The sequence below is a fragment of the Solea solea genome, chromosome 19 (genome assembly GCF_958295425.1).
Source record: "Solea solea chromosome 19, fSolSol10.1, whole genome shotgun sequence".
In the NCBI taxonomy this organism is placed as follows: domain Eukaryota; kingdom Metazoa; phylum Chordata; class Actinopteri; order Pleuronectiformes; family Soleidae; genus Solea; species Solea solea.
This window is the reverse complement of record NC_081152.1, coordinates 18416452-18428319: the sequence shown is the minus strand read 5'-3', so window position 1 is coordinate 18428319 and position 11868 is coordinate 18416452. Positions and strand designations below refer to the sequence as shown.

Here is an 11868-nt window from a genome sequence, read left to right as displayed (position 1 = left end):
TGAAAACCAAAGGATAATTCAACAATAATTTATTTTTCCAGTAAAATCAGTCTTCCAAAAAGAAGATTCATCAAAGATTCATAGACATAAAACACATTTATATTTCATATATTAACCGAAAAATTAATTTAAAAAAGTAACCTGAATATTAACTTTTCCCAGTATTTTCCCTAATATTTCTCTATTTCAGAAAATGTAGACACATTTAAAAAAAAAATAAACATGGAATATGTGATTAAATTTTTTTTTACAAAAATAAAACAAGCACATTAACGTCCAGTGTCAAAACAGATTGTCAGAAAAATCAGCAAAAGAAAATCATTCAAAGAAAATCAATAACCACAAGTAAATCAATCTCACCTTGACACATTCACCCACAATTCCAGTCATGTATAAAACAAAACAGCAGTAACAACAGTCACCATTAAATACTGAGCACACAACTTAATTGGTCTCTATATTGCCATAGGAACATCATCTGACCACAGATTAAAATTCAGTGTTTTCTAAATACTTTTTTTCAGTTACAGTCGAAACCTGAGCTAAAAGGAATCATTCATACATCAGCAGCAGTTATAAACATGTTCTGGAATTAAGAATTGATATGTTTGGTTTTGTTTCCTTTTTGTGCAGTAACATTCAGTTAACGTAACCTCTAATTAACGGATCGTCATGGTGACATCCTGAAACATGTATTATCAGTCCAGCCTCACACGGTAAGCACTGATTTCCATTGGCCTCAGCTGAGCCACATGTGGTGGCTGCTGGTGCCAGGCGGACTCCACCTCCTCCTCCTTGTCCTCAGGCAGCAGAGTGAGGCCGGAGCGGCGAATCGAACGGAAGTGAAGAGGAGAGAAGAGGTCGTGCAGGTTCACCTAGAGGTGGAGAGACGACAAAATCTGAACAATGATGGGAACAAAACAGAGCCCCGGCGCCTAAAACAACACTGGGCATCTGAAAAATATGTAAATGTTGTGTGTGTGTGTACCTCCTCGTGGACACTCCATGTGCATACAGGTGCTGGTTCAGGGGCGGAGTTACAGTCAAAGCCCTTCCTATGGAGGAGGAGTGCGGCTTCCTGTGATGGGCTTTCTGCTTCCTATATAATATAATATATTATATATTTATAATATATAAATGTTTTTTCAGGACTGATTATTCTGGAACTCTCCTCAGGTCACTACAGTGTTTGCAGAGTCAAACTAACATCTGTGTCAAGTCTCACCTGTGCGTCCTCCAGCGTCCTCAGATTCAGCAGGTGAATGTCACACGGCAGCGATGAGTGGAGCGGCCGAAATGGGCGGAGCTTGGGTAGCTGGTGGTGGCTGGGGGCAAACATGGTGATGGGAGGGTGGCACAGGGAGAGTGAGGTCAGGTGGGCGAGCAGTGACAGGTGTTCAACTGAGGCTCCACCCACTTCCTGTTTAAAAGAAACAAGAAAAGATAAAAAAATTAAGTAAAAAGAAGAAATCGTGAAGAAAGACACTGTCATACTAAGTGGCGACTGCACCCATCCACCTTCATGTTATTACCCAGGACCCCACCCACTCACCCCGCCTTTCCTGTCTTCCAGCAGCAGGTTGTAGAGATTTGCCGTAAGCTTGTTGTCGGTGACGCCCTGACCGAGGCCACGGTTATCGTCCTGCTGCAGTCGGCGGTCCAACACCACCTCCAGCTCACCTATACAGGGCAGAGGTCAGGGTGGACAGGAGGCAGGAAGTGGAAAGTTTAAGTGGGAAGGCTAAGGTCCGGCATCACTCAGGAATCACTGACTTTAATGAGGTCACTGTCATCATAGAAAACAAAGTCTCTGCTCACCTGGTCTGAGCGAAGCTACACCCTGACTCTGCGCTGAGAGCAACGTCAGGCGAGACGATGCGTCCTGAAGGAACGCCGCAGAGCTCATTGGGTAAAAGTTGGCTTGCAGGGGGAGCTTTGCTAGGGTCCTCCGCTGCTGCATCTGTAACCAATCAGTTAAATCAATAAACCAAGCTATAATCAATACACCTAGTAAACACAGACTGTTGAAATACTACAAACCTGGAATCCGTTGAGGTCAGAATAGAAACGGTTGCCGTTGGCGACATTGCTGACTAGCCTCATGACGAGCTCCCGATTGGCCTCTGACCTGATGTCCACCATGTTGGAAATCTCCAAGGCTTTCCCTGCATGCCCTGGGGCAGAAGAAGACAGAAGAATTTTATTGTCAAAGTTTTGGCAATAATTCTGGGAATTATCTTTACATATGTGAGAATCATTTACATCTGCTAAAAAAAGGAGATAGAAACTGTGGACAATAATAATATAATAATATTATTATTAATATAATAATAATATATATATAACAATAATAATAATAATAATAATAATAATGATAAAAATAGTAACTCGACTCAGCATTCCCAACTAATAAATGTGACCACACCCACACAGTGATGTCACAGTGAACACACACACACATTACCGTCCAGGTGGAAAAGTCGCACTGTGTGTGTGAAGTGGCGGAAATGGGAAGTGATGTCAGAGAAGACGGGACCTCTGGAAACCCGGATCAGCGGCGGCTCTGAGGAGGAGTAGAGCTGTAGGCGGGCGAGAGACATACACAGAGAATTAGAGAATTAGAGAATTAGAGAGAGGGAGAGAGAGAGAGGGAGGGAGAGAGAGAGAGAGAGAGAGAGAGAGAGAGAGAGAGAGAGAGAGACTCTCACCTGGGCCCCCTCCTCTCCTGGCAGAAATAGGTATGCTCCACTCTTGTCCTGGTTCCTATTGGTTCTGGTTCCGTACCATGCAAACTGAACACGTAGCTCACGGACAAGTCCAGACTGCAATTGCAGCTTCTGGATTTTCAAAATAAAACACACAAACAAACACATAAGGAATTCAATACAAATGTATAAATAAATGTCCATTATAATAAACATGTTCAAATGTCTTTTTAAAACATTTGAAATACAATGTATTACAATACATTATACTACATTGAATAAATGAAATAAATGATTTCATTTTGAAAAGTCACACCTGCATCAGGCCAGTCTCCTGGGAACTCCATATCTGAACGTGCTTGTTTCTAATTGACAAGAGAACGTTGTCCTCAGGGCGGAACACCTGGAAGTGCTCTGTATTGACAGTCGGCGGGTTGCCATGACGATAGAAGGTGTACCCTGCCCTGTGGGCAGAGCCAGTGGACACTTTGATCACATGATACTCGACGAGTGCCAGAGGATGAAGTTCAGCCACAAAGGAGAGCTGAGGAGAAAACAAACATGACCTCACATAACAAAAAAAATGGCGTCGGTCAAACAAACAAAATCGAGAAACTTCCTCCACCTGGAACACTTTGGTGGACGCTTGGCTTGGCTCCTCCCACACCGCAGAGATCTGCGCAGCCATTGGTAGACCTGTTTCTGCATCGACAACGCTCGCATCAGCAGAATCAACAGTGATGCTGATGACGGTCGTTTGCTGCTGTTCCGTTGGGTTGAAGACGATCAGCGACCTGAAACACGAATGCTCGACGTTCACTTCCTGTTTGTCGACACAGTTCACGCTCACATTCAGGCCCTGCCCCCTTACCTGGGCTCATCACTGAGAGCAAGGGGCGTCTTCTGAGGCAGAGCGTCCTGAGCCGAGACGACGTCATCCTGCAGAAACTTTACACGATTAACAACAGAGTTCATACTCAGACGCGGGGTATATTCATCGGGGTCAGAGGTCACCATTAGCAGGAAGGGTTTTGATTGGTCGTGGTGGTAAAGGCTCTTGTCCAATAGAAGCAGCCAGTGGGCGGAGCTCTGCAGCACCTGACGCAGGTTCAGGATGGCGTGAAACAACCTGGAAAACAAAGTCACGTCAGACATTCTTTTATTTTTCCTTTCGTCATCAAACTTTTCAATTGGTTTTCAAATTTTTCAAACAAACTCCGTCCATTAGAACTAATGTTTACACTACAAATGGAAATAATGGGAAGTTAATGTTAGATATTAATGCTACGTGGATGGAATGATGGCATGCTAACGCTACCAGCTAACTGCTCACACTAAATGAAGTGGTACCTGTGACCGTTGCAGATGACGACGCCGTCCTTCAACAGAGAGCATGGAGGAATAAATGAGACAGAGACATGCTAACGCTAACGACACAGCAGGTGCCACTTCCTATTTGTTGTTTTGATTCAAGTTCTCCCACATTCATACCAACTAATGCACAACAATATGGAATGATGTGCGTGAAGGAAGTAGCCACCTGGTGCCATAGTCGACCACCACAGGGTCGCGGGCCGTGCCAGTGATGGCGTCATGGTGTTGGAAAAGTGCCAGGCTCCGCCTCCCTGCAGTCAGGCGCTGGAAGTGTTCATGAGCGGGGAACGACTCTACGAGACGACCATCACCACGGAAACGACGCATTTCAGCCAAGGTCAGGCTGAAAAGGATTTCTGTCGCTCTGGGAAGGCGAAAAAAAAAAAATCATATTTTAAAGAAGAAAATACAAAATAATTTTGTTTTGATGTGTGTTAATGATACATGAAACGGGGATCAAACACCTGAGCACCGACTCCAGCGTCCTGTCAAGGCGTTTGTAGAACGGTCTGGAGGTGAAGAAACCACTCCAGTAATGATCGTCGCGGTCGGCGTACGTGAAGAAGTCGCCGCCAAGTGTTGGCAGAGTCGTTTCTGCCACGCTCAGATGCCGATGAAGAGCCTGGAAATAATCTGACAGAGTCCCGAAACGAGCCTGAAAAAGCCATGAGCCAGAACGTCACGTACATGAAACACCACTTTCACTTTCCCAGCCGACACGTTTCCTCTGCGGCCACAGTTCAAGGCGTATCAGGCTCTCTCACCTTAACGTGGAGCTCCGGGTGCTCGTCAAAGTAGTCAAAGAGTTTCTGGTAGTTAGTGAACTGAGCGTCCCACTCACGCGACTCTACGAATCGGAAGTCATCACCGAGGGGAACGAGAAGAACCGGAGAACGGAAGAGACGAGACTTCTGACGGTACTGGTCCAATAAGAGGAGAGCGCTGAGAGAACAAAGACACAGGTTTTCATCACTAGGACGTGAAAAGGAAACGAAAAGCTACTACTTTTGTTCTGTTTCACACTATTATATTGTTTCTGTTCGTGTTTCTTGGGAAAGATAGGTTCAGTATATGTACTTGCAGGGATGCCAGGAGAGATTTTTGGCTGGGTGATAATCAATGTAGTCCACAGTAGTAGACAATGAATAGGCAAACCCTATTCATTCAAAGTGATTTCTTTTAATGTGAATGGGATTTTAAATCCAGCTAAGAGGAGGCAGATACTGACGAAAAGGAGAAGGGAGAATGCGCAGATTGTGCTCTTACAAGAGACACTTCCACCCCACTGGAAGATGAAAAAATAACTTAAAAGAATGGGGTTTTCAAGGGTATACTTTTCATCTTATAAATCAGGTCACAGGAGAGCCGTAGCAACTTTGAGTTCACAACAAATACCATTTGAACAGATCTCGAAACAACTGACGAAGAAGGGAGATACATAGTAGTTTCAGGCAAAATAAATGATATAACTATAACAATCTGTAATGTTTATGCTCCTCCGGGAAGTAACTTTGCTTTTTATAGAAACATATTTGATTTGATGATAGAGGGCACAGGGGTCGTCATATGTGGTGGAGACTTTAATATCCGTCTCAATCCAAAACAGGATTCAGACCTTAATTAAGAACTGAAAGATCTTGACACACAACATAAACAAGAACAAAAACTAGAACAAAAGTTGAAAAAAAGATGATATTCACAAGACAAACTCACAAAAAATCTTGGCGAGAAAAGTGCAAAAGCAACGAGCAGACAACACTATATGCAAAATTAGGGATATAGATTCCGGAACTATACGGTATAAACAAGAAGAAATACAAAGAACATTCAGAAAATACTACAAATGCCTGTATACACAACCCCAATTAGAAGGTGACCAGCAAATACCGTATACCTTTCAGATACTATTATACTAGAACGTGGTTCGAGACAGGGATGCCCGATTTCGCCCCAGTTTATTCAGGATATAAATTAAATATACAAAAGACACAAATTTTGACTATCAACTACCAACTCACAAATTTCATATTAAATGGGATCAAAATTCATTAAAATATCTAGGAATAAACCTGCCAAAAAGAATTCGAACACTGGCAGAGATAAATGATGGCCCCCTCTCAACAAAAACGAAAGAAGACATGCATAGATGGTACTCAGTTTCTTTTCTTAGTCCCAGAATTGGTTCTGTAAGAATGAATATCCTTCCACGATATCTCTTCTTATTCTAGGAACTCCCTGTAGAGATTTCCTCAAAACAATTTTCTGAACTGGACAAGATTATTTCCAGATTTATTTGGCAGGGTAAAAAACCCAGGATTAGGTTTAAAACTTTACATCTTCCAAAGGAGCAAGGGCGGATGGCACTACCTAATTTTAAGAATTATTTTTATGCAGCTCAGATTAAACCCCTGATTAATTTGTGTAACCCATCCTTTCGAGCCAGATGGAAAGATATCAACTCTCTGATTGCACTCTGATTGGCCCCCAATACAAGCAATACTACCACAAACATCTGGGAAGATTTGTAGACAAGGTACAGACCCCATGGATCAAAGCACAGCTAAAAATCTGGAAGATGATAAAAGACGAGTATAAATTAAGTAATAAATTACACATTACGACATACTACTCTCTTACAGAAAAGAGACAATTTAAAAACTTTGAAAAATTGAAAGAAGACTGTAACCTTGAAAGAATCAGATTTTTTTAGATTCCTCCAGGTACGTAACCGCTTTGAACATATCAGAAAGGACACCGATATTAATGACCCGATATCGATCATTTTTATTGATGCTTACCAAAGTAAATCGAATAAGGGTGTCATCTCTAGAATTTATAAGGGTCTACTGTCTAAAAAAAAACCACACAGTACAGGATATGTTAAGGAAAAATGGGAGAGAGAGGGTAATCTAACAATATCTGAGGAGGATTGGCTCGGCGTTTGCCAATCCCAGTGGAAAAGTGCCAGATCTCATGTATGGCGGGAGTTTGGCTGGAAGTGTTTGGTTCACTTTTTCATTACACCAAAACAAAAGGCACATTTTGAGCTGCAGTGAGCAGTTTAGTAAAAGTCTGGACACTGTATATACCAGTATATTAACATGTAACTGAGAGACCTATTTTCTCAGGTGATACTTGGTATAAAAAAAGTTACTGTCAGCCCCACCCCCTACCTACCGTTCCTGGACATTCTGCTCCGTGATAGCCTGAGGCGGTATCTTCCATGGACAAAAGACACGCCCACCCGGCAGGCGATGGAAGTCGAACTGACAGCAGACTGACGGATTTGGACCGCACGTGTGCGGCACGTCGTAGCTATAGAAGGGCATCATGTGACATGTGATGTCACTGTGGGAGGAGGCATCTGCAGGAAGCAGGAAGTGATTGGTGGTGAGTATAATAAATTCTGTTTTTTGATCATAAATCCTTGTCTATGTCTATTAAAACACACATACAATATTATTCAAATAAGTTAGTGTTGGTTTGGGTTCAAGTATAGCTTTAGTTAAGACATGTAAGACATATTTTTATATTTTCTTTTGTATTCAATTAACCTCTATCTACCTAACTTTTGCTTTGACGTTCATTAAATAATATGTGGTCTCACCCCAGTTCTGTCGCCATAGAAACTCAAACGTCTGTTGGCGGGCAAAGTGTTTCTTGACCGCGTAATGGACACGCTGGATGACCATGTTTTTCAGCCCCGCCCCTTTCAGCAGGTAGGTCATAGAGGGGGAGTGGCCAAAGGGATCCACCGCCCAGCCGCTGCTTGGCTTCACACCTGCTCAGAGGAATACAACGCGCTAAAGTCAAAACGTTAACTTTCCATTTGAAACAAGTTTTTTTTGTGAAGTGACGGAGCACTGCGAACAAACCCAAGTGTTTCTGGATCCACTGGTGTCCCTCGATCAGCTGATCCAACAGAGCAAAGTAATGGGCATTCGCTTCGTCCGCCATCACCCAGCCACCCGTCACCAGCTCCAGCTGCCCGTTCTGCACCAGGCTGCGAAACAGCGCAAAAAGTGATTTAAAGTCTCAGGAGATTGTTATGTGCAACTTGTTCAGTGCGTGTGTGTGTGTCCTGGTGATCTGGAGAAGCTTCCTGAAAGTGATCACCAACAACTTTGTAAGTCACTTCTTATAAACATCATGATATTCAGGCTGCCTGGATTTATTTTGTTTTTATGGATGTAGAATTGGTAAAAAAAATGTTCAATGATCCAAGTCATTGTTCCAACATAACTGGCAGTTTTCAACTGTTTTGGAATTACCATACTAAGAAGCTGACGTCACAAACGTACAACGCGCTAGTAAATCTCGTCTGTTATTGGACGGTCGTTCCCCGGATGTCCCGAGTGCTACCGTAATGACAAGTATATGGGCGCAAAGCTTTATTTTTCTGCTTTCCGGTATCCACCCGCTATCCTTCACATGAGGGTCATGCGCAGTGCTGTGTTAATCTCAGCTGACATAGGGCGAAAGGCGGGGGTCACACTCTGGACAGATTGCTAGTTTTGAATTTTCTAGATATCACAAACGGTCTAGGAGTTACAGGATTTGGCATGCAACCGGAAACCCTGGACTTAAACTGGGTTGTAACAGAGATAAAGCAGGAAAACAACCAAACATAAGACACGATTTAAAAAAAGTTACCGTTTGACCATGTCTCTCTGCTGCCCGTCGAGCTCCGCCCACCATTTCGAAAAATAGCTGACCTCTGCCCAGATCATCCTCTTCCTGGTGATGAGAAAACAACACACACACACATGTCATTCCTCCACCAATGAAAGCTGTCCCTGACGAGCAGCGGATGTTCGCGGACTGATGAGCGACTGATCACCTGTGGTCCTCACTCAGTTTGATCAACATGTTGTCAAGAATGTGACGAGTCTGATCCTGATAGTAAAGGTCAAACGTCTTCAACCAACCTGCAAAACACACACACACACACACACACACACGCATGCATGCATGTACGCATGCACCCGCACAGTAACACACAAAATCCACCAAAGACACACAAACACAAGATACAATGACACACACACACAAACACACAGAGTGAGATACTACTTCTATCTTAACGCTTATGGTCGACATTTTTTGTTACTGCTGTAATGATCATGTCCTTTTGTTTTCTTCTTGTTACTGTTGTGTTATACAGTTGTGTTACAGTTGTTGACGTATCGCAGCTTCTCACCGGGGTCATTGTGCGAATGTGGAACCAGAAAAATCTCCAGCGGCTGCTTGTCCCACTCGTTCCCGCTGTAGCTGATCTCGAAGCCCTGTTTCCAGACGCCACCGTCGGGGTTATCAAACGGCAGGAGGTCGTAAACGTCCAGCATCTGAGGACGACAACGGCAACACTGAGCAGGCGCTAAATCAGCCACACACACAAACACATGCTGCTGGCATGGTAAGGTAAGCTGACCTGGACACTGCTGTTCTTCGTTTCGCCGGCCGATTGACAGCCAGGCAGCACTCCAGCTCGGCTGTGGGAGGAGTCTGAGCCCATATTGGCCCCTCCCCGTCTTATATCCAATGATGCTTTGTGGTGGAGCAGAGAGTCCCGCAATTCAGCAACCACGCGGTTGTTGCTACTAAGGAGACGCTCCAACCTGTCAATCTTCTTCTGGAGGTGGGACAACTCCTGCAAAGAGGATTTAATTGGCTTAAAATACTTATAGTTAGTTAGTGAGTTTACAAGTTAAAACAACAGAGCAGTAGCACAGGCTTGGAGTCACTGTCCACCTGGAACTCTGACAGTTGTAAGTATCTAACGTTTGTTAAACAACTCTTTTGTCAGATGTGGACGGGGATAACGGGGGAGTTCCAGATGGACAGCGACTCCAGACCTGTGACTACTTCCGGTCCATTAAGCTGTCACTCCAGAACTCGGGAGCCATTTACCAGGCAGCTTCCAAAGAATGACGCAAGGCACAAAAAACAAGTGAGGGAGCGCAGACGCAAAAGAGTTCATTGCAAACAAAAAGGTTTGGTTTTTTTTATATATTTTTTGAAAGATTAAATCGATATTTTATTTGCAATTTGTGTATTGGATTTTTGGTTCATTTTTGTTTAAATTCAGCTTCAACTCAAATGTTTGCTTCTCAAACACTGCAAACAGTTGCTTTGTGAAAAGTGTTGTTTGACCGCTCCGCTCACCTGTCAAAGTGGTTAAACAGGTGTCGCTTTGTTCCGTCACTTACTTCGTTCACGTGTGCAACAGGTGTGTCCACACTGCGTTGAAGCTCCGCTCCCTGCATCAGCTCCAGCATATGGTACAGGGTCATCACGGCAATACAGAAGATTATGCCCACCAGCACGCCCAACAACCGACCCCTCTTCGTTACCATGACGACGAAGAACTATCAAGCTTGAGATACAAGAAAACACATGTGATTAAATGACAAAAAGGATTCACAATATGAAAAAATTCGAATAAACAAGTGCTCAAATTTATAATGCCACAATGAATGTGTTTTGTCAATTCTGCTATATTTACAGTACATACGGAGAACTAAAATGATGTTTCCCTCGGCCACAACACACAATATGAAGTGTATAAATAGAAAATATGAAAAAGAACAAAATATACAGAAAATCAAAAACTACATTAACTAAGGTACAAGGTTTTTAAATACATCATTTAACACTTGACTGCGTCTCAGTAAGTTTCCTTCAAAATATTGAACTCAATTTTACAATAAAATATCGATTTTTTTTTTTTTTTTTAAATAAAAAAAGAAAACTCCTTCACCCCTGGGCTTCCGCGTTGTGCACGCACCGAAACAGATGTTACTTTCTCCGCCTCGCGCTCCGCTGTGTCTCGTGCTGTCGTTCGTCTGTCATGTGTTGTCACACACACGTGCTCAGTTTTCCATGATTTATGAGAGAAGTGTTTTTTGTTGGTTTCTTTTCATCAGAGGTAACTTTACTTACTTATCTCTCATGGTGATGACACAACCTGTGGCCGATGCCGCACATGCGCGCCGCGCTTTGTTTTGCTTCCGGTCTGGTTCAGGTGACTCAGCACTGTGGAAACGTCGCTTCCGGTTAGATATGGGGCTTTAAGGTTAGAGGTCTCTGATAAATGAAAAGGTGACAAAGCACAAGGTGACAGACACATCCGAGCATGGAAATGTTTTTGTCCCATTTTTTTTACCTGTTCCAATGCATCATGATCCAATTAAGTGATAAATAATTATACTGTATATAGTCATTATATTATACTAATACAAGCAATCTTATAGACATTTTGCACAGCACTGTGGGAGCTTACATGTGACTGCTTCTACAAAGGTTAACATCACTTCATGCCTTAACAACCTCTGTATTGTAAAAACAATACAGAGGTTGATATTAACCAACAAACAATAATGAATAACAGGGTGGTGACTTATGGAAGCCCTAAAGGGTCATACATACATTTTATGTCCTCCATTTTCTCGTGATCATTTTCCTCCGTTTTTCCCTTCAAGATTCAAGATTCAAGATTCAAGTTTATTGCCATGTCACATAAGTGATAGGAATGTGTCTTGGTTTTGCTCTCAGACAGACACAATACAGTACATACATAACCACCACAAACACCACAAATTAAGTAACACAAACAAAAAATTAAAAAATAAAGAATAAAATAATATAAGTGCAAGTGCGAAAGAAGTACCTGATGGTTAGTGCAGATTCAAATGTCTGATGGCTTGGAGGTAGGTGCTATCACTGAAGTGAGATGTTTTACTTTTAATGCTTCTGTATCTCCTGCCTGATGGAAGGAGATTAAAGAGGT

General features: G+C 42.8%; 1 protein-coding gene and 1 long non-coding RNA gene across 3 annotated transcripts; one reads left to right on the top strand and one right to left on the bottom strand.

Moving 5' to 3' along the window:
* Positions 1–12: 12 nt before the first annotated feature.
* man2a1 (mannosidase, alpha, class 2A, member 1) lies at positions 13–10435 on the bottom strand. Of its 2 annotated transcripts, none has more exons than XM_058617403.1 (23): positions 10289–10435; positions 9511–9729; positions 9280–9424; positions 8920–9007; positions 8733–8816; positions 7955–8082; positions 7687–7860; positions 7257–7443; positions 4844–5021; positions 4544–4734; positions 4246–4443; positions 3720–3834; positions 3577–3644; positions 3331–3499; positions 3022–3249; positions 2709–2837; positions 2465–2579; positions 2041–2174; positions 1819–1960; positions 1553–1680; positions 1226–1420; positions 989–1099; positions 13–875 (listed from the first exon to the last, which is right to left on the bottom strand). In XM_058617403.1, exons 1-23 carry the CDS (start codon positions 10433–10435, stop codon positions 699–701), a joined length of 3450 nt encoding a protein of 1149 aa, XP_058473386.1. In that variant the 3' UTR covers positions 13–698. The 2 variants fall into 2 exon arrangements, with proteins under 2 accessions (XP_058473386.1, XP_058473387.1); XM_058617404.1 differs by having other exon boundaries at positions 2041–2165.
* Positions 9723–10544, top strand: LOC131446271 (uncharacterized). Its single transcript, XR_009233905.1, has 2 exons — positions 9723–10072; positions 10309–10544. It is a non-coding gene; the product is annotated as an uncharacterized LOC131446271 (long non-coding RNA).
* Positions 10545–11868: the final 1324 nt, after the last annotated feature.

What these genes read in the sequence shown, in the direction of transcription:
- man2a1 (XM_058617403.1), bottom strand. Translation starts at nt 10,435, where the DNA reads ATGGTAACGAAGAGGGGTCGGTTGTTGGGCGTGCTGGTGGGCATAATC. An exon ending in GCTCTCAGTGATGAGCCCAG is followed by an intron (nt 3,500 to 3,576) that starts GTAAGGGGGCAG and finishes TTCGTGTTTCAG; the next exon opens with GTCGCTGATCGTCTTCAACC. An exon ending in TGGAAGACAGGAAAGGCGGG is followed by an intron (nt 1,421 to 1,552) that starts GTGAGTGGGTGG and finishes TCTTTTAAACAG; the next exon opens with GAAGTGGGTGGAGCCTCAGT.